Source organism: Thermobia domestica, chromosome 1 (assembly GCF_964235325.1).
Source record: "Thermobia domestica chromosome 1, izTheDome1.hap1.1, whole genome shotgun sequence".
NCBI classification, from domain to species: Eukaryota; Metazoa; Arthropoda; class Insecta; order Zygentoma; family Lepismatidae; genus Thermobia; species Thermobia domestica.
The window spans coordinates 276,747,758-276,771,069 of NC_137454.1; the positions used below are offsets into that span (position 1 = coordinate 276,747,758).

At 36.1% G+C, this 23,312-nt stretch overlaps 1 protein-coding gene across 5 annotated transcripts in view; it reads right to left on the reverse strand.

The window, feature by feature from the left end:
• The window catches only part of LOC145661079 (heparan-alpha-glucosaminide N-acetyltransferase-like), a 643,046-nt gene that overhangs the window by 15,724 nt on the left and 604,010 nt on the right, over positions 1 to 23,312 (reverse strand). For 3 of the 5 annotated variants that reach the window (XM_081726530.1, XM_081726522.1, XM_081726528.1), the window contains one exon: positions 21,792 to 21,975. The exons of 1 other annotated variant lie outside the window; for it this stretch is intronic. In XM_081726530.1, coding sequence (XP_081582656.1) covers positions 21,792 to 21,975 — 184 coding nt within the window. The remainder of the gene's footprint in view (positions 1 to 21,791; positions 21,976 to 23,312) is intronic. One more of the 5 variants, XM_081726533.1, reaches the window with a different exon arrangement.

The following is a 23,312-nucleotide window of genomic DNA, read 5'->3' on the forward strand; positions in this document are numbered from 1 at the left end:
GGAACTCATTGAGTCAAGGCAGAACGTTGCCTATCCCAGATATTGTGACTCTTTGAGACCGTCGAGAAACAGTGTAGCAAACCGCGCAAAGGAAAAGAAACATTCGTAATAAAATGTAAGCTAGAACATGGCTGGGCTTCTCATCCGTACACGCTTTGTTTCAGATAGTGTTGTTTAAACAAACGTAGGGCGATGTGTCCCTTGTTCATACGAAACAGCAAGAATATTGAACAAGAAACGTACAAAACGTCGTCCAGGAGTGGGCTTCAATCCCAGGTAGGTCGTGCTTTTGCTCACCAATCCAAGATGATATCTCCTACACTCCGGATCGTGCTGCCGAATTGCTGTTGCATAAGAAATAGTCCTTTGTAGTTTACGTAGTCTCCAAACGAGTGCTCGTATCGCGGGTTGCAAGTGTGGTTTTAGCTGTCCCAAACGGAATCCCAATATCCTCAAAAAGAATAATGTGTCAAGGCGGATGCACTTCCATGCACACTGTTGCAGTTACTTGTCGCGTAACGTTGTCGTGGAGTCTTGCCCTATTATTCTGTCCTTCGGTAAACGTTTGTTTTGCCCGAGTCTTCTACACTTCGTCCCGGTTATACCATTACACATATGTTTTTCGCGGTTACAGCATTGGTTTTCTTATTGCATTTTACCTTACATTGATATATCATACACCCCGCTTCTCATTTTAATACTTTACGCTATATCCAAGATCGCGGCTTTCAAGATAGCCGTCAAGTCAGTGTTATAGCATATCAAATATCTTGATGTCATTCTCGTGCTGCCCATATTTTCCGTTTTCGACATAAACGGGTATGTTGCGAGGTTTACCTTATACAATATTGTCGCGAAGTGCGTTATGCTGCAGAGCATATCTCCGGTGTTTCTGGACGCGGACAGCTCTAATATGACATTTTTCTTATTTTCTATTATGTGTCCTCTGGACGAAGGTTGAGTCGGATCTGATCCTCCCTTGTTCTGTACGTTGCCTGTTAGTTATAAATACACTTCTGATTGACGATATTCATGGTGAATTACTAAAATTTTACTCTCATCATAAAAACGCGACAACTACCACGTTGCAGCTAGGCCGCCTATTATATATCTTGTTATCCCACAATCGTGTCTGGTAGAGAGACCCCTCTCTCTCTCCCATATTAAAATCAGCAACAACACGAGCAGAATTCTAATTTCAATATATACATATATTAGTGTCAATAAAGTGAAAGAATAAAAATGAGACGAAACGAGATTCATAAGTTGATGTAGGGGGAAACTTAAACATATCTCAACGAAAAATTGATACAAATAGATAGTACGGAAGTGAGTGTTAGAGGTATGGAAGTGAGACAGAAAGAGAGAGAAAAGGAGATAGAAGAAAAAAGGAAAGGCAGCACAGATAAAAAAATATTGGATTTAAACGTAGTAAGAAAAGAATCTAACATTATAAAGTTCCGTCTCCATAAATCCAAGAGTAATATAGAAATAACCTTTTTTATTTTTGTCAGAACTATTCAAATAAATACGTAGAGGATCCTTTAAAACTTCATTTAGTATCTTTCAAAATTAATAGCAAACTTGGTGATCAAATTAAGTAATCAATCTTCATTAAAATTGAAAACCTCGGAGACACATCTAGGATCATGACAAAAGGTTAACACACACCCTGTCTTTCAGTGTGGTTCGGTTCCAAATTCGGTAGTGTTCATTAAGTTTACAGATCAGAAATACATTATAATAAACCTAGTAGGCAGCGTAGGTCATACCTTCCATTCCAGACTATTAATGCAAACTGAACAAAAAAGAAAAATAAATTATAGAAAGAAGACAGAAAGAAAAATTGAATAAGTCCTATTTTGCTGCTAAATTGCTAACAGAAAGAGCGTACATTAAAAAGGCGAAATTTTATCAAAATGAAAATTTACAACTGTTTAAAAGGAAAACTGGATGAGGTTAATTACAGACATAGCAAATTTTCCATATTTCAAATATCATACGTAGATAAAACAAATAAAAGAATTATAGGTTAAAAACGAATTTTGTGCGAAATTAATATAAATAAAATCTCTTGAAAGAAACCAAAAGGGGACCATTGTATAGTGATTTCTGAACATTTGTCTGTTCCAAATGTGTACTCACGATTCCATCTATTGCTGATATAACATTCTAATTTGCAATGATAGAATGAGCATGCTAGAGCTCAAACGGGTCATTGTTCTGAAACAGTGATTTGATTGAGACTCAGTAACCCGCAGAAAAAAAAGAGACTTTGTGTATTTCCTCGACACAGATTGTGTATCTGTGTTTGAGAAAGAGAGAAAAGAGAAAGGTGCAAGACATGATAAGGAGACGTCAAGAAAGATGGATAGAGAGAGAGACGAATATTATATAAAAACTACTTATCATTACTCTGTATGATGAAGACTGCGCACATTAGAATAGACCGTTTATTCAGATTCTCGCCTTACAACTTTTCCGACCAACGTTGGTAGCGAATGTTTTATCAGAAAAGACAGATTCGAACCGAAATTTTCCGTTTGGAAGTCTAGGACGGTACCCATAAACCAACGGTTACTCTACACGAAACATGTTTAACAAAAGGTATGGTATTTCTTTCTAACAACAATAACATGAAAGGTGGTTACTGCAGTCCAATTAAGTGTTTCGAGTTGTCCTAGTAGGCCTTATAGTTATTATTTTATCTCTCCAAACCAACATTTGTAAACCGCCTCTATCATGATGGAGGTGTTTGCTTCCACATTCTAAAGCAGCGTTTCCCAACCGGTGTGCCGCGGCACACTGGTGTGCCGCGAATTGGCCGCTGGTGTGCCGCGAGGAAATCGAAACAAATTATTAATTCTATAGGAACCAAATTGCAAGACATAGGGGAAAATGTATATTTGTATTTCATATTACTATGAACCTCTATTATAAATCTACAATTTTAAGTTTCATTGTTACTTTTCTGTACATTTTTAGTGTTGAAAAACGTATTGATCATTGTCATGATCATTATTGCGTCTTTATTGTTGCAGACTATTTCGTAACTTGAAATTTTAACTCATCATTCAATAAATTCAACAAAGCATACTTTCCTACATTTGTGTTTTAAAAGTATAGGAGATTTGTTTATTTGTTCGTTATTTAGTGACCTTCCCTTTTAGTTAAAGGTTAGATACAGTTTTCAAAAGAAAAAGTGGATTTTTAAAAACCTGGGTCCTATATTTCATTGCAATTGTTTTCTATTTTAAAATTAGAATAAAAAAATAAGTATAATGATTTACCACGGGGTAAAATCAGTGATCGAGTTTTCTTCTCTGTAAGGAGATCAGTAATCACATAAAAATACCACGGTATTTTATATTTACAAATAATAGTAATATATATATATATATATGTAGTATGTATGTATGTATGTGTGTGTGTGTGTGTGCCGCGAGAATTCAAGTTACACCTGTAGTGTACCGCAAGTTGAAAAAGGTTGGGAAACGCTGTTCTAAAGGATTGCTTGTTTAGTATCAGAAGTAACTATTCCATTCTTCACGATCACTTTGTGAAAAAAAGACCATTGTCGACCAGGATTCGAACCTATGCTTTGAGTCTATACTACTCCTGAGTCCATTACGTAACCCCTACCCTACGCTGCCACCTGAAAGGATAACTCAAATCTTACTAATCAGTTCTGCTCAAATCAGTTCTGCTCTTTGAAACGAACCGGCTTCTTTCAGTAAGGTTATTTACACCAAAGTTCGAGCTAAAATTCAGTCATTCGAGGAGCTTGGGACAAATTAGTGCCCACTAATAAACGAAATAACATACTATCGAGGAAAAAATTCAGAAACAATAACATACTCTGCAGTAATTACGCCGTGGGAGTTCAAACCCCGTGACAGAGTTGAGTTGATTTTGAGTTTAACGTCCTTTTGAGCAGCGTGGCTATATGAGACGGGACCTACTGATTAACGTGGAATCCGAACCACATGAACTCCCGCCTCGAATCGAACCCGCGTCTCCCGCGCCAAATCAAACCCCCTGCCGTAAACTTCGCCAACACCTAATGGCCAACTTGCTACTAAATGTCAATAGTCCCTATAGCGACGTTTCGAAGGACTGCCGCTAGTGCGCCACTGGCGCCAGGGTTTCTTCAAATCGGAAGAGATATCTAGAGTCGGGGTATTGAAGTTACTATCGCGTAGCAGCGAAGACTTCGTTTTGGTCCTCATTCCTTCGATTCGTCGGGGAGAATCGCGTATGGACCAAGATCTATCACCTATCATGTGCATGCGGTTATTATTATATATTAGCTGAATATACCCATTCTTCGCAAGGGGGCAGTATTTGGAAATCAGCGCCTGTGGGAGTTTCACCATTCATTTCAACGACCGCGAAGAGTATGGATTTGACACTAATATCGGTTATTTTGTTCTCTTCTTTCGTGTCTCGGTATCCTCTCCCCGTTGGCCCCGATCACCATACAATGGTAGGGGAAAATGTAATGAAATGAAATCTTTAAGTTCTACGTCCCATGGTTATGCCGGTTAGGCTAAAGGAGACGGTGATGATGAGAGATGAGTGAAATGATGGAATGAAGAAATGTGAAGGAAACGAGAGATCTCCGAGAAACCGACGATCACAGTGTTTGTCCCCCACAAATTCCGCACGGCGCGAGTTGGGATCGAACCAGGGACTCCAAGGACCGGAGATGAACGCTCTAGCACTGAGCCACCGCGCCCCGCAACAATGGTAGGTGAATTTGCAAGTCACCGTTAATGGAACTGACACCGTTGGTCTCAGCGACGGCGAAAATTATGGATTTGACACTTAACATTGGTCATTTTGGATTACTTTTACATGTCCGGCCCACATCCAAATGGGGTGGATTTGGATACCCCCTGGTTCGAATTTTAACAAAAGTGCTTCAACTTATTCTAGGGTCTGGACCAAGATACCGTGACCATAATTTTGGTAACCCTCGTTCAAGTTGTCTGCTTCTCAGGTCGGTCCCGGTAAACGTCCCTGTGGGACTCCCATAATTCGGATTTTGATAAAAATGCTTCGCCTTTTTCTGGGGACTAGACCAAGATATTCGTCTTCAAAATATGATAACACTCAATAAATTTGTCTGGTTCCCAGGCCAGTTCCGGCAAACGCCTGCCTCCCCTGAGACACCATGTTTCAAAATTTAAAAACAAAGGCTTGGTCTTGATCTGGAGCCTATACCAAGATACCTGTGACCAAATTTTGGTAACTGTCGGCCCACTCGTCTGGTTCCCAGGCCGTAGACAGACAGACAAACACACAAACCAACTCTATTTTATTTATGTTAGAATATTTTTCCTGACGAATTGATCCTAAAGTTAGCTGCAGGAGTCAAGAGTAATCCTGCCTTTGCATCATGAAGTGAAAAATCTTTAGGTGAGTGCTTCACACTTCTAAAAAGTAAAAAAAAAAAAAAAAAAAAAAACAATCCTGGGGTGCGCATAAACCACCAATCTTATGATTACTAGCCGCGTGCTCTTCCGACTTGGCCACCGAAGCGATGAAGAAGACATCGATGTACAGGGATAAATCGGTAAAGTCTTTTGAATTTGTCTAACCAAAGTACTCCTTTAACTGTGTATATTGGACGATAACCGTTTGGGATCAGATAAAATCTGCTCGCCATGTAATTTTACTACAAAATGACGCGCGTCTATTTACTTTATTTCATGGTTCTTCCTATTCACTTTCCAATGATCAGTGACAGTTGCCATCAAACTTCAAACAATTACAAGCACTCATCTAAAGATTTTTCACTTCATGATGTAAAGCCAGGGTTACGCTTGACCTCTGGAGCTAACTTTAGGAACAATTCGTCAGGAAAAAATAATCTAATATAAATAAAATAAAGAGTTAGTTTGTGTGTATGTCTCCCTATGTGCGGCCTGGGGACCAGACGAATGGACCGACAGTTACCAAAGTTGGTCACAGTTACCTTGGTATAGGCCCCAGATCAAAACCAAGCCTTTGTTTTTAAATTTCGAACCATGGTGTCTCAGGGGAGGCAGGCGTTTACCGGAACCGGCGTGGGAACCAGACAAATTGACCGAGAGTTATTATATTTTGGATCCGCATACTAGGGTCCAGGCCCCAGCCCAATTCGAACGATTTCTATCAAAATCCAAACCAGGGGGTCTCACGGGGAGATTTTACCGGGACCGGCCAGGGGACCAGACAAGTTGAACGAGAGTTACCAAATTTTGGTCACGGATACCTTAGTCCCGTCCCGAGACCAACGCGAACACTTTTGTTAAAATTCGAACCAGGTGGGTATCAGGGGGGATGTTTACCGGCACATGTAAAAGTAGTAGAAAATGTCAAATATTACTGTCGCATTGATACTTTCCGCGGTTATGCAATTAATGGTGAAAATCCGATCGCATTAACTTCCAAATTCACTTCATTTGGCTGCGGGCCGGACATGTGAAAGTAATCCAAAATGACCGATATTGTGTCAAATCCATAATTTTCGCCGTTGCTGAGATCAATGGTGACACTCGCATTAGGGGTGACTTGTAAATTTACCTACCATTGTACGCCGGCCGGAGGGCAACGCTGGAAAGATACCGAGACATAAAGAAAAAGCAAAATGACCGATATTAGTGTGAAATCAAACTTTCCGCGGCCGCCAAAATGAATGGTGATACCCCACTGTCGTTGAATTCCAAATACTGCTTCTATGCGAAGAATGGGAATATTCAGCTAGTATATAATAATAATCGCAATGGGATTGGCGATTGTTCGTGTTGGTCCCTTCGCAATTCTCCTTGACGAATCGAACGAATGTGGACCAAAACGAAGTCTTCGCTGCTACGCCGTGGTAACTTTAATATCCCTACTGTAGATTTATCTTTCGACTCGACGAAACCCTGTCGCCAGTGGCACACAAGCAGCAATAAATCGATGCGTCGCTGTAGCGATGTTCGACAGTTAGCAGCAAGTGGGGCCACTAGGTGTTGGTGACGTTTAAGGCATGGGGTTTAAACTGCACGGCATAATTATTGCAGAATATGTTTTTATTTCCATTAATTTTTTATGGAATGTATGTTACTTCGTTTATTGGTGGGCACTAATTTGTCCCCAGGTCCTCGAATGAATAAATTTCGGCTTGCGCTTTGGTGTAAATAATCTTGCAGGAAGAAGCCGGTTCGTACCAAAAAGCAAAAGTGAACTTTGTAAATTTCAGTTATCCTTTCAAGTGGCAGCGAGGGTAGGAGTAACGTAATGCACTCAGCTAGTAGTTTTAATTCACAGCAAAGGTTCGAATCCTGGTCTAGACTAAGGTCTTTTTTCACAAAGTGATCGTGAAGAATGGAATGGTGACTTCTGATACTAAACGAGCAATCCGTAAGAATGTGGAAGCAAAAACCTGTATGACGAATAGAGACGATTGACATATGTTGGTTGGGAGAGGGCAAATAATAAGTGTGGGGGCTACTACGCCAACTTGAAACACTTAATTGTTCTGTAGTATCCACTTTTGGTGCTATTCTTCTTAGAAAGAAACACTATACCTTTTCTTAAATATGTTTCGGGTAGAGTAATCGTTATTGTATTGGAACTGTCCTAGATTTCCAAACGGAAAATCTCGGTTCGACTCCCTATGAAGTACTGTTTTCTTCTGATAAAACATTTCCTATCAACGTTGGTTGGAGAAGATACAAGCCGATAATCCGAAAAAACAGCGTGTGCAGTGTTCATCATACAGAGTAATGATAAGTAGTTTTCATATTTATATTGGTCTCTGTTCCTCTCTATCCATCTTTCTTAACGTTTCCTTATCATGTCTTGCACCTTTTTCTCTTTCACACGCGCACACAAATACACAATCTATGTCAAGGAAATACATAGTATCTTTTTTCTATAGGTTATCGAGCATCAATCGAGTCGCAGTTTCACTGCGATGACCCGTTTCAGGTCTAGCGTGTACATTCTGTCATTGCAAATTACAATCTTATATCACCAATAGGTGGAATCGAGAGTGTACATTTGGAACAGACGAATGTTCAGAAATGACTAGACAATGCCTCCCCTTTGCGTTCTTTCAAGAAATTTTATTTATATTAATTTCGCACAAAATTCGTTTCCAACTTATAATTCTTTTATTTGTTTTATCCACGTATGATATTTGAAATATGCAAGATTTGCTATATCTGTAAGGAACCTCATTCAATTTTCCTTTTAAAAATTTGTAAGTTTTCATTATGATAAAATACCGCCTTTTTAATGTACGCTCTTTCTGATAGCAATTTAGCAGTAAAATAGGACTTATTCAATTTTTCATTGTCTCCTTTGCATAATTTCCTTTTCTTGTTTTGTTCAGTTTGCATTAATAATCTGCAATGGAAGGTATGACCTACGCTACCTACTAGGTATATTATAATGTATTTCAGATCTGTAAGTTCAATGAACTCTACCGAATTTGCAACGAACCACACGGAAAGGCAGGATACGTGTTAAACTTTTGTTATGATGCAAGATGTGTCTCCGAACTTTTCAGTTTCAATGAAAATTCATTGCTTAATTTGATCACCAATTTTGGAATTAATTTTAAAAGTGTCTTAATGAATTTTTCAAGCATCCTCTACGTATATATTTGAATAGTTCTGACAAAAATAAAAAAGGTTATTTCTATATTATTCTTGGATTTCTGGAGACGGAACTTTATAATGTTAGATTCTTTTCTTACTACGTTTAAATCCAATATTTTTTATCTGTGCTGCCTTTCCTTTTTTCTTCTATCTCCTTTTCTCTCTCTTTCTGTCTCACTTCCATACCTCTAACACTCACTTCCGTACTATCTATTTGTATCAATTTTTCGTTGAGATATGTTTAAGTTTCCCTCTACATCAACTTATGAATCTCGTTTCGTCTCATTTTTATTCTTTCACTTTATTGACACTAATATATGTATATATTGAAATTAGAATTGTGCTCGTGTTGTTGATGATTTTAATATTGGGAGAGAGGAAATGGGAGAGAAAGGAGGTCACTCTACCAGACAATATTGTGGGATAATAAGGTATATAATAGACGGTCGAGATGCAGGGTGTTAGCTGTCGATTTTTTATGCGGAGAGTAAAAGTTCAGTAATTTACCATGAATATTGGCAATCAGAAGTATTTTTATAGTAAGATATAACATGAATTGAGAATTTTTTTTAACAAACTCTCGAGTTCTGAGAGTCAAAAAACCTTTCACTTTCCGGTACCGATTACCTTGAAACCCCAGTAGTCAGAATTAGACCGCAATAAAGAACTTATAGGTGGAAAAATGACAATCTCACCAAAATGGAAACATCTTTTAGTGATAGAGGAAAATGAATTAAATTTCCGATTTGTAGTTCCATTAATCTTGTAGTTCTGAGTTTGTGTTAAAATTACTGACAGAAATAAGGACAATGCATTATGATTACTTTTTAGAACATTTTATTTTATTATCACAAGAATTTTATCTTCCATGTTGTTTAGTTCTGAAAAATTATTGAGTATATGACTATACTATGTAGAGTATGAGCACTCGCTGATTTCTTATGACAAGCAGAAACAGAGATAAAAGATAAATTATAGTAATATCTTTCTATTAAGGAGGAAGTATAACTACTTTTATTTTAACAATTTTTTGGCTTAAAATGTTGGTTCGGTTTCACCTTTTTGCCACTCAATCTTGGATACGGAATGGAAGAACATCTTTAGATTTTGATTATTGATTCCAGATATATTTTTTGAATTTAGACCTTTGTGATATGCTGATATATTGATATCGCCAATATCGATATTGACACATCAACATCTGATATCGGAAATATGTCATCGATATATCCATATCCTAAATTTTGTTATCGATCTTGGGAGGGCGAGGGCCCCTTAAGACTTGCTATGGGTTATAAAACAAAACTTTATTTTTACTGTAATGTATTCGAATAACAATTTATTTATTCGAATACAAATAGCAATGTAAATAAATCCACGTGCATATTTGCAATATCATATACTGTACTTTCTTAGGCGCCAACACTTTCTCTTCCTGAAAAAGAAAGATTAAAGCACCTGTCAAGACAAGTGTTTCGAACTTTGACCTGGAATTTATCATAAGAAAGTGTTTCCGTTCCTCTCTCTCTCTCTCGGAAAATTTCCATCCCATTTGGCCTTTGAGATCGCTCGTTCACAAAAACTGTACACATGATTGCTATATGCATACATGCTCTTAGGAAGAGTAAGAGACTGGGAAATCAAACGAGTTTTCGATGATGATAATAATAATAATATAAAAATTTGGTTTAGAAGAAGGGTCCAGTCTGTTTATCTTGCCTGGGAAACCCGCAAACCTACTACGCTAATGGTGTCCGTTAGTCTGTTTTGTCTCTCCGTTTCCTCTCCTATTAGGCGTTTATAATAAACCTTTACATTATGTGACCTACTCCTATTTTCTTATTTCAGATTTTTTTTGAAAAAGGACAGAAGTTCCTTTCCTCTGATATCTATTTCTTACAATTCACCTTGTTTCGGCTGATGAAGTAAGACCATTTTGTAATTTTTTGTTACCCATTTTCCTCACAATATTAAAAGCCACATTCTTAACAATTTATTTTATTATCTTTTTTTGCAGTTTGCTACACTGATATATTTTTAACATAATTGTGGATTGTGTCAACTCCTTTCGAATTATGAACCAAGACAACGGCGGAGCTTTCTGGGTTACCTACTATTGCAGGAAAAGAATTGCAGGCGGTAACGCACTTTTGGAGTCGTGTATATAACACTTGTCATGTAAAATCTTTTGTGTTTCACACACCGCATTATGTTAAAATATAAAACAAAGATTTTGATATGATAGAAGTAAACTTAAAAGATGAACATGGATTAAAATTATCATTTCATTTTGGGACTTCAAAATTGATATTTCACTTTAAACGAAAATAAATTCTGAAAATGTTCATGATAGTTTTTACGAGGGGGAGTCAAATGAAAACCATAATTATTTTTTTTAAATATTATTTATTGGTAACACAGGGTACAGAAGTAAATCACTTTTCAACATAGTCCCCTCCTCGTTTAATGCAAGTCCGCCAGCGCTTCGGAAGAGCCTGAATACCTGCAGAAAAAAGTCTTTTGGGCGTCGGCGCAACCACTCGTGCACCACGTTGCGTACCTCTTCATCGGAGTGAAACTTCCTGCCGCCCATTGCTTCTTTGAGCGGACCAAACAGCGGACCACTCCTTGCTCGCTCGCTTTGTTTCAGGCTGATGGTGATGCACCCATGTTTCGTCACCAGTGACGATTCGTGACAGGAAGGCATTACTGTCACGTTCAGCACGCCACAAAAGTCTTCGCACGTATCAACATGTCGCTCTTTCAGTTCAGGCGTCAGTTGTCGGGGCACCCATCTTGCAGGCACCTTATGAAACTGGAGAACATCATTCACAATATGATGTGCCGATCCAAGACTGATGTGTACACATACTGCAATTTCGTCTATTGTCACACGGCGGTTTTCCAAAACGATGGCTTCAACGGCTGCAATGGTCTCTGGAGTCACTACGCGCCGAGCCTCTGGGGCGTGGAGCATCGGCCACAGACGTAACACCATTTGCAAATTTCCGGCACCATTCATAATTTGTGGCTGTAACAAACACGCATCTCCATAGTGAACCTTCATTCGCCTAAAAATGTCAATCGGTTTCACACCTTCACTTCGCAAAAACCGAATCACAGAACGCTGCTCCTCGTTGGTGCATGTGGCTAGTGGGGCTGCCATTTTGGAACTGTTGTTGCGCCGGTGTTTCTGCATCTGCCGGCTGCTGCCACGTAGGAGACATCCGGCATACTATCGTATACAGGCATGCCAACTTACAGCTCACTGGCGCCATATGCGGATTTTTATTTCTACTTTTATGTTTTTCAGTTGACTTACCCTCGTACATTATATTACATTACCTTTCAAATGCTAGTAGAAGTGTATATCCTACAAGTGGTCCAACACAGTTCGTTAATCAATTAAAAATAATATAGATTATCGGATTCCGATTGGTACGTGGGGTTAACTGAACTACATATTCTATTAACATGTTGAGCTCCTCCGTGGCTAAGCGGTTAGCGTACGCGCCTTTGGCGTGGGAGACCCGGGTTCGATTCCCGGCGGGAGCTCATGTGGTTCGGATTCCACGTTAATCAGTAGGTCCACGTCTCATATAGCCTCGCTGCTGCAAGGGACGCTAAACTAAAAATCAATCAATCAATCTATTAACATGTTATGATGTTACCGAAGGTGAAAATGTTATATGGTAAATTTAAAAATGCAGAGCCTATGAAAAGTAAAGTTATTCTTGGATATTATCCAACCGTTTATCATTTAATAGATGGATGAAACAGTATATAGATTTATAAAATTTAGTTTTTCAAATATTGTACGTATCGAGTGTGATGAATGTAGAATCAGTTACATTGTCACCTACATTAACTTAAAAATTAGGTTTTTCTAAAAAATAAGATTTTGTGAAAGAACGTCGCAGATTCAAGCAAGGATAAGTACATATTAGATATCCACACCAAATTGTTATTTATACAAATATTATACAAGATCAATTTTTAGGTGATAAAAGCGATCATTATTACGTATAGCAACAATCTCTGATATTAAATACGGAAAACTACAAACAATTAATTTCGAAGATATTCATTATATGCCAGTTGTAACACTTTGTTTTAACAAAATCGAAACTAAAATATCAAGCACGGCAAAATATGCCATTTCGATCTGGGACACTGACCATAACACTACATTTTAACGCTCTTCTGCATCAGGTAAAAAATAATAATAAAGAGATCAAGACGTGTTTCTTATCACCGTGGACGTTGAATACCATATTTTTAGGACCTGTTATGAAAGGGGCATGGTATGGGTACTTTCTTTAAAGAGTTATTTCATTTTGTTTTATCATTTCTTAAACAGGGTGCAAAAACTATAGGGCGTCAGGCATTGCAAGCGGGTTTACAAGTTGCAGGGATGTATTGGAAAATCGTCCATTTAAAGAATCTCTTCGCACATTGTAAAAGAAGCTGGTGATAGTTTAAAGACAAAAGCCATTAATAAACTTGGATACTTGTTAACTGGTAGCGGTAAGAGACGGTCACGCAAACGGAAAGCCCCTGCAATTGTAGTTAGGACCACTAACAAAGTAAACATATAAACAATACTTTTTTATAATGGCAGTCCTAAATTCAAATAGTTCTGAATGTTGTACCAATGAATTTTATTTCTTTTGCATACCCATGACAGACACAGCTATTGAAGCTACTACAAATGCTGAATATCGTACTATTTATACATTAACCTCAGAAGGATCTATTTAATTTATTTCTGCAGATACACGGGAATTTATTTACCCTGCATACCTATATCTTTATGTATGTTCTAAAATTACGAAAGCTGATGGTACAAATTTAACTGAAGATGATTCTGTTGCACCAGTAAATAATTTCCTACATTCATATTTAGGCAAATTGATATTCCGTTAAATGATAAATTAATTAGTTCTTCATCAGTATGTTATCCTTATCGTGCATACATTGAAAAATTATTAAAAAAATATGCTTAGGATGCTTTTCAAACACATTTAGTATGCGCCATGTGGCATAAAGGTACTGCAAAACATTTTAATAAGTTAGATAATACAAATGCTGGTTTTGAAAAATATGCTAAGAAGGTGAAAAATAACAAATCTTACATGATATTATTCGCACTCAATCATTTCAAAAGTATTTAAAAATGTTTAACAAGAAAAATTTCAAGAAGAATGGTGATATCGTTTATAAACACGTAAACAAAATTTTAAAAAGAAAAGGAATATATTTTTGTTTTTTGTTCTATATTTACATCTTTTGTTATATATTTACAATTATTTTATTTTTTATTATATATATATTTAGAATTATTTGATTTTTTATTATTTATAGTTACAATTTTTAAAAATTTACAAAATTTTTAAAATACATTCTTGCATTTTATTTACAATTCCTAGGAAAAAAACATTACAATCTCGATAATGCATTAGATAATGCTGTTATCTTTTATATTTCAACCAATAATTCAACTGTTGTGCAATACGATATGCACTTACTGATTTCTTTACAATATTTGTGTGAAAAGAACAATATTCATTAACCCCTTCGGGATCCTATGGTACAATTTGTACCATATGCACTTTTCATGGTACATTGCGTTATTTCTCTTCTATTTGAGCTTTTTCGTCCGGTTTTTTTTGTTTTCCAAGTCCAGAGGCCTTGCAGAAGAAATTACGTATGGTTTCAGACCGTCCTGCGTCAAGACGTAGGAGGTGATGACGTCATAAGTCAAAAATTTCTTTTCTTATTTTCTAAGCGTATGTTCAATATTATTTGGCGGGCTTATTTTTCTACGTAGAAGATTGAAATTTTGCTCAAACATTCAGTCCACGGAGTAGTATGTACCAGATTTTTTGATCCGATGTCAGTGCTAAAACAGGGGGGAACCAGAGGGGCAAATGGGTAAAAATAGGGATTTTTTACCCCAAAAATCCCGTTTTTCGTCATTTTCCCGCCTTACATGCATAATAGGACCACGTGAGTCATACCGTCTGAAAGGAAGTTCCATTCTGAAGAGAACGACGGTCGAATTATTATTCTAAGGTAATTAGGGCCGTCTCAGTGAATTTTTATCCAAATATACTTCTGTATAGGGTAAAAGTGGGGCATGGTAGGGAAATTTTTCTGGCGGGCCTATTTTTTCACATAGAAGATTGAAATTTTGCACAAACATTCAGTCCACCGAGTAGTATTTACCAAAGTTTTTTCCGATTTCTGCGTAAAAACAGGGGGGTCCAGAGGGGCAAAAGTTGAAAAAAGGGAAAATTTGCCCGCAAAAAATCCCCTTTTTCAGGAATTTCCCGCCTTAGATACATGATGGAGACATGTGAATGGTACCGCCTGAAAAACAGTTCTATTCTGAAGAGAATGATTGGCGGATTATAGTCCTAGGGTAATTTGGGAGTCTCAGGAATTTTTTTCCCTGAGATCATAGTGTTTTATGGTACTTTGGGGCATTGTGGGAATTTTTGATAAAAATTCTCCCGCTCTTACTATTCAAGATAGAAACTTGAAATTTGGCACACACATTCAGTATACCAAGTACTATTTATCAGATTTTTTATGGCTACGATCACACAGGGGGGTCCAGAGGGGGCCAAAGTTTGAGAAAAAAAATTTCCCCTCCGAAATTTTGACTTTGACATTTTTTCCCGCTTCTGGTATATGGTATGAGCATGCAAGTGGTACCATTCGAAAGCCAGCTCTATTCTGAAGAGAATGAGGTATGAACCATGATCCTAGGATAAATAGTGACGATACAGTAGCTGCTTGACTGAAAGTCTAAAAAATAGCCCAAAAAGCCAGGATCCGGAAAGGGTTAAATGTGTTTCCACACAATTCATTTAATGAAAAATAATGTTTTGTTACAACCAATAACATTATCTAATGCAAATATTCTCTTAATCCAAAGAGATTTCTCTAAACCTTTACAATAAGACGTTGAATTCTTTGCACATAGTTGATATACAAGGTTCCGTATAAATGATACAGTATATCTAGTTTTGCTATCCCACTTTACACCATGTAGTGCAAACCATCAATTTGTTTTTTTTTTTTGCAAATTAATGACAACAAATTATATTCTATTGGTGATTTTACCAAGCAATGGAAATTTACTGTATCATGGCATGCGGTTACACAAAACTCACGAATAATAAACTCCTTATCAGACATTTTAAAAATTTGAATATCAATAATATATTGATTTACGCATGGTGAAATTTCGTTTGTGCGTTGAGTGATAAACGGTACAATTTGACCAAGAAGATCTGTATTTTTTTAAAAATCTCAAGTTTTGCAAATAAATAATATAAATGAGATTTCACTATGTTCTTGTTCAAACGCTTCAAAAGTTCACTAAGAGCTTTATCAAGAGATAAGTACTTCGCTGCAAATGTTCCAGTATTATGAAGTCCCGTACCATCATGAAGAATATTTAATTTGCATTGCACGCATTCAATTGCATTGTTATGTAAGTATACTTTTATTGTTTTTAATACACAATTCAAATTAATATTTTCAGAAGTACATAACAAACATGAAATACTAGCACTATTCACATATATTTTTTCACTCTAGAATATCAGATTTTCGTCCGTCTTTTCGTAATAAAACATCCAGTAATTCCTAGTCATAGTCTGTATCATTTAGTAATTCCATATATGTTTCATAGAATTTTCCTTTCCTTAATATTCCAATAATATGTCTTTCATACATGTAAAACACATCTTCAACACTTGTGCTTCCTATAATACTCCACGAACGGGTTTCCAATAACTTTGGGGGTACATTTATACAATTATGACCATAATCATGGTAGGATCCTTGTCTACAAACATCGTATATTAACGTATCGTTGAAATTCCATTTTTCAATAGCCTTCTTTACACATTAATGGTCTACTTTTTGACTATTACAACAGTCTCATCTCCAAAATCTAATTGGTCTTGATAATACAGGCGGAGATGCTGGTTGGGATTCTGAAACTGTTAGCACTGGTGACTGTATTGCGTCAATGTCAAATTCTTCATCTGATGATGATTCGTATATTTCTGATTCAGCATCAGGTGATGATGCTTCAATGTTACTATTGCAATGATCCTTTTCCTGATAGAACTGCATTATGTATCTTTATATATTTTTCTCTTATAACCTATATTTAAAGAATTTTCATACCCGCAAGTTAATCACGTGTTCATCTCACGAAGCGCCATACTTCTTTTCCATTGCACTGTCGGTATTCTATGATGTGTACCCACCACTGCGCCAAACGTCTTTGCTGCCGAATCGTCGGCATTCTGAAATGTCACGTAGCGATAAAGTCAATACTCTACAGCACCAACTTTCACTTCCGTCCATCCAGCTGGGTCCGAAAAGCTCACGAAACTTCAGTTAGTCTCCTGACTTCAGCCGGAGCCTATGTTAAAACTGCTGCGAATCCTGCTACAAATAAGAGTTTCTACAAGTTCTTAACAACGAGTATGCTATGTATAGGATGCCTAGAAAAAGTTCCGCATGAATAAAATTTATTCCCTCCCCTCTTTTATATGATCACAGTATAGCTATTCTACGAAGTATGCTGTGCATACGATCTAATATATAAGCCGAGTTTTCTCTAAAAAAACGAAAAATAAAAATATATGATCCATTAAAATTATTACGTGAAAATAAAGAGGTTTCTATAGGGTCAGGGGCTTCAGGGACCATTCTTAACATGGGTAACAGGAACCACTTTAACAAAGAGCTTTTACTACGCTCATACAGAGTGTTCGAGTAATCATTACGAGGGATTAAAAATACGAATGAAACAAAAACAGGCTACAGGGGACATAGGGACAATTCTTTACAGAGGCTACAGGGACCATAGGGATCAAGTTTTAACAACTAATCTTTTAATTTTATCACATCGTAATCAGAGATTGTTCATGGAGTAAATTACGAGAGAATAAAAGATACGATCCAGTTAAAATGCTGGGTTCGAGATTAATTTTATTTTTAGTATGATCACAGCATAGCTGTTATAATGACCTTCATATCAAAACGATCCACAAAAAATTATTACAAGAGAATAAAAGATACGAATTATTACATAAGCTGAGCTACCTACGGAAGCAATCGAATAAAAATTGTTACGTCACAATCAAATTTAACGAGTAAATTGCGAAAGAATAAAAGATACGATCCAAAAAAAATATTACGAAATTTTATTACATCACAATCAAATTTAGCAACGAGTATGCTACGCATACGATCCATTAAAAACTACAAAATAATAAAAATCACATGATACATGTTATTCAGCTAACAGGAAAATCCTTACCTATTTTCCCATGTACCACCTAAAAGTACAACACTTTCTCTAGATTGTAACAACAGATTCTGCAATTGTCGGCATCCTTTGTTATAAAAACCCATCATTCTACTATATATATATATATTAGGGTGGTCCTTAATTTTCGATTTCCGAATTTCTTTGCTCCCAACCCCTAAATTGGTTCCATGTCGGACTAAATTAATCTGTGAAAAAAATGGGTTCAATCGAAGAATATTTAACCGACCCCCAAGCGACCTAAACATCTGAATGATTTACAATGTATAGTATATGGTAAAAGTTTGTTATAAACTCTTGTAACTTAAAAATGGCTGAGGGAAAGGAATAATATCTTGGATAGAGGTTGTAGAGGTAGATCCATAACTGATACTGAGTAGTGACCGAGATGAGGCATATCTTTACGTCCACCATCTTGGATTCGGGCACAAAATTTTAAATAGAAAAGACCTCCGTCTGCCTTTATTTTCCACTTATCTCTGAACATGTAATAATTATCAACTATGGAAAATAAAAGCTCGGAAATAATAAAACTTAATATTCTGTGAGTTTATATCTCTGTACGGGCTGCAGATTTATAAGATTGTTGAATAGTTTCCCTTATTTGAATTAAACCATAAAGTAAAGAAAGAAATGCACATGTCCATCTACTTGGAAAGAAGATATGAACTTTCAACGTGGGTTGAATATATTGAAAAACATTGTGGTGGTGAATGATGTTGCAGAGAGAGGTGTGAAGCTGACACAAGAATACGGGAACATTTTAACAAAGGACGAAAAAGAGAAACAATGGATATTGCAGATAGTCAGTGAACACAGAAAAATGTATCCAGATGCTACAAAAATTGGCTTAATGATGCAGTAGAATTTGGCTAATTATCCACAGCCTTCAGCTTTCTTTCATTATCATTTTAAACATTCATTATAATTTCATTTCATATAAATATTTTCAATATACCCTAGGCTGGTGTGTATTTCCACGGGATGTAATTATATAACAACATATATAATTATTTCCTTGTTACATGTATGTAATAGTTTATTAATATTTCAGTAACCTATAAAGAAAAAAAAAACAATATTGAAAGATAATAAACTATTATTTCAACGCTAAAAAGAATTAAATGACGAGAGATAAGTTGACAATATAGGAAGATATGTTTTTATAATGAAAGGTTACCCAAAAACGATGTCACAAAACATCATTTCCATTTAAAATTTTGGGTCCGAATACAACATTGCGGACTTCAAAATGGCCGCCATCATGCTATTTCTCAGAGTCAGATGTGGATTACTCCCAATCCCTGTATCCAAGATTTGGTCCCTTTCCCTTCAGCCGCTTTAAAGTAAGAAGGGTTTATTCCAGACTTTTCCTATATATTAACATATTGGATATGCATTCAAACTTTAGGTCGCTTGGGGGTCGGTTAAATATTCTTCGATTGAGCCCATTTTTTTCATGGATAAATTGGGTCCGACATGGAACCAATTTAGGGGTTGGGAGCAAAGAAATTCGGAAAAAGCAATTTCGCCATGTAATTAAGGACCACCCTAATATATATATATATAGATAGATACATAGATAGATAGATAGATAGATAGATAGATAGATAGATAGATAGATAGATAGATAGATAGATAGATAGATAGATAGATAGATAGATAAAAGAGCAAAAGCGACCACAGGCTCACCACTTCCATATGAAGAAGCATTTTCTCAGAGTATTCCACTGCATTTCAGTGTGTGCAAAGAAGTTCCGTTTTCGTTACTAAAGCTCAATTCAGTTTTCTGGATTTCTAAGGATTTTATACAATAATTTGCAAAATGATTTCTGGGAATTCTGAACTTCCTGTGGGGATGGTTTTGGGAATACTCAGGTTATTGTTTTTAACCACGATCCCATTTTTGATATTGTTTGTTTATATTCCGGTCTGGCTTTTAAGCCTCTAACAATATTTCAAGAACGTAAATCCCATACTACATATTGAGAAGTATAACCAATAGTTGCAGAGAGATACAATACGCACACTTATTTATTGCTACTACACGATTTTCTTCATTTAAGTTTCACATAATATACCGACATTCTGTAGCACCCATCGCATCTCAGGTGTTATATTTTAAACTTACTAAGTTATATTTTAAACATTCTTAAGTCCTGAAATGATTGTATGAATATGTATTTCATTTTAATGATAAAATAACATTCACAACTGACTTATTTTAATGTAATTATATTAAAGAAATATCCATGAATTGAGAAATATAGCATTACAAAAAGGATTGACGAAAACGGGAATCGAACTTAAAGAGTCTAGAATTAGAAGCCCCGCACGTTACCATTGAGCTAAGATGAATACACGTGCCCAGCTCCTTCGGAAGAAGTATAATTGAATTTGTAAGATAATGACATTCATATCCGTTGAAAACTATATTTTAAAATCATTTTTCTATTATATTCTACTGTGGATGTGAGAACTATGCTCAGTATCTTTCGTTTCAATTGAAATGTTCTTTTAGGTAGGCAACGTAGATGGCGAAACCATCACGTGCGCACATGCATGTATAGTTTCGAAATACTGTAACATTAATTATTTCAACGAATGCTAATTTTTTCTACACATAATAATATTTCAACATTTGTTACAATTAAAAGAAGAAAAATCATCTGCACAACTTTTCCCGGTTGCGAAGGTTGCCTTTGGGGCTCAAAACTGGTATCTTTGATTTACTGTTTCTGAAGATACCCAAGTTGGACTTGAAAATTTTCAGCTTAAAAGAGCCTAATCAATGTGTTCATTCTTTTCGGAATAGGGTGTACATGGTGTTCGACCATTACAAACCTCACTTCGCAGCAGAACTAAGCTCTCTACTACTGAACCAGCGCTTTGAAAATTATCAGCAGAATGTGAACAAGGAAATGAAATGAAATTTTTGAGTTTTACGTCCCACGATTATGCCGGTTAGGCTAAAGGAGACGGTGATGATGAGTAATGAATGAAATGGTGGAATGAAGAAAGTTGAAGGAAACAGGAGAACCCCGAAAAAACCCACGCACACGGTGTTTGTCCACTACAAAGTTCACTTGGCGAGGGCTGCGATCGAACCCGGGACCGCAAGCACCAGAGATGAACGCTCTATCACTGACCCACCGCGGCCCCAACAAGGAAATCAAGAGAAAGACCTTAAAAACACACGAATACCATAAGTTAAAATACCATGCAATAAGTACTTTGTACTATAAGTTCCAATACTACAGAATAATAGTAAGAACTAAAAACTGTACCATTCCTGGTAGAGGTGAGCGTTTTTTTTATTGAGTTCCCTACTAAAACATTTTTGTTGTAAGGTTTCGCAACTGTGAATTTCCTAATAATTATCGACCAGCGTGACATGATTCGAACTATAATTGACTCTGGGACCTCAGCGGAGATGGGTTGTGTGTCACTCGCTGCGAGTGGCTCTCGTTTTCAATGGATTTCTTGTAGATAAGTAAGGTGCGGGAAACATTTCAGCATAATTTCCTTTGGAAACCACCGAGGTATATTCCATCAGTACTATGTCTGCCAATACTCTTAATAGTGTTATAAAACAAACGGAGCGTATGCGTCAAAAGTTTACTGGACTGCATCCTTGAGCACATTTCATAACTGGAAATATCACAGTGAATAGCATAAAATTAAATAACATTATTTTAGGCTAAAACTGAAATATAAGTACGTTAGAAAGTTTTACAAGAGTGTAGTGACCACGAACGAGATAATAAATGTTTTAATGAATGTTTTATATTTACCTACAAAATACAATGGATTACCACTCCAGTAACACTTAACATCAACTAAGACGTACAGAATACACTGGATCATGAACGCCATACTTCCAAGAGCAAGAACAAAGGATAATGACCACAAGTTTTTATTCACTGGTATGACACCTTCATTTTTAGAGAATCCACATAACCAACTAGCAATGAGTCCCTGAAAAATATAATAATAACCTAGTTTGAATTACTGAATGTAGACTATCGTTACGATAGAATTTAAATTTATAAATGGTCACAATAAGAGATTAACTTGACTATATCCTAATGCAATCAGAACAAACTACTTTCTTTAGTAGCATTTTAACTTACCGTAAACGAAAATTACCAACAACAAATTATTATTTTATCTAGGGATTTGCCATTTCTACTTAAATTTTAATCAAAACTAGCTGAACCTGCGCTCTCTGTAAAGTGCATCATTCACATTGAGCATGAATCTCCTTGTCATTTCTCACATCTGTACATGTCCTTTACAGAGACAAGTGAAAGACGTCTTGATAAAAATTGGCTATGGGTACAATAAAGGGAAGATTTCTCGATTATTTTTTTAATATCTAGCATCATTTGCAAGATTATGCCTACTTCCGGTTGGAATCTCTAATTCATGTATAATCAGTGTTTTCTTTCTTCTTGCATGCAGTATGTAATAAGCAAATACATTACATACACAATTAATTACAATGTCAGTGATATATGGTGTACATTGGGCACACCAGTAAAAAACAATAAAGATTTATCTTAGCCTGGAGAAATGGTTATCCTTTGTTTTTCATTATCATTTGGCCATGAAACAAATACAACCCCTGTATACAACTATGTTGTGTTGGAATGTATAATTCATAGCATAGCACTTTTTGAAAATTTCAATACTTAGAGTGTACCCCTAAAAATGTAATAAAGAAATAACGGCCATGTTCTCTAAATATTGAATTAGAACTGGACAATACACTCAAAATTTTCAATCGGACAGTGAAATGGTTTTCGAAATCTCATTGTCGAAAGGATTGGAGACAAACATATAAACTTTTCTTTGGAGACAAACATATAAGCTTAGCATTTTAATATATAGATTATTGACAATGTTCTAGCAAAATATAATCTTTTTGATCATTGTTGTGCGTGTTTGTATGAGGAGCCGACTGTTTAGGATTACTGAAGCATGTAAAAATTACACCAAAATGTAAATTTTTAACACTTCAAATTGATTACTCCAAGTATTTCATTTCAAATATTTCAAGTTTATTGTCTCTGTTTTCAATATTTCAAGTGTGTAGTACGTAGTAGATTATTAAATACATAAACATACCTTTGGTTTCTATGTTATATTGGATTATTTATTATTAGAACATTATCTGCACGTTATGACGCTACGGCGGTGTCGAATATTTGCCTCACTTTTTCACTTGTTTTTTTCATATTGTAATGCAGTTGACATAATAGCTTATACATACGTTTAAAGTTACAGGATATGATCATATGTTCCTGATTTCT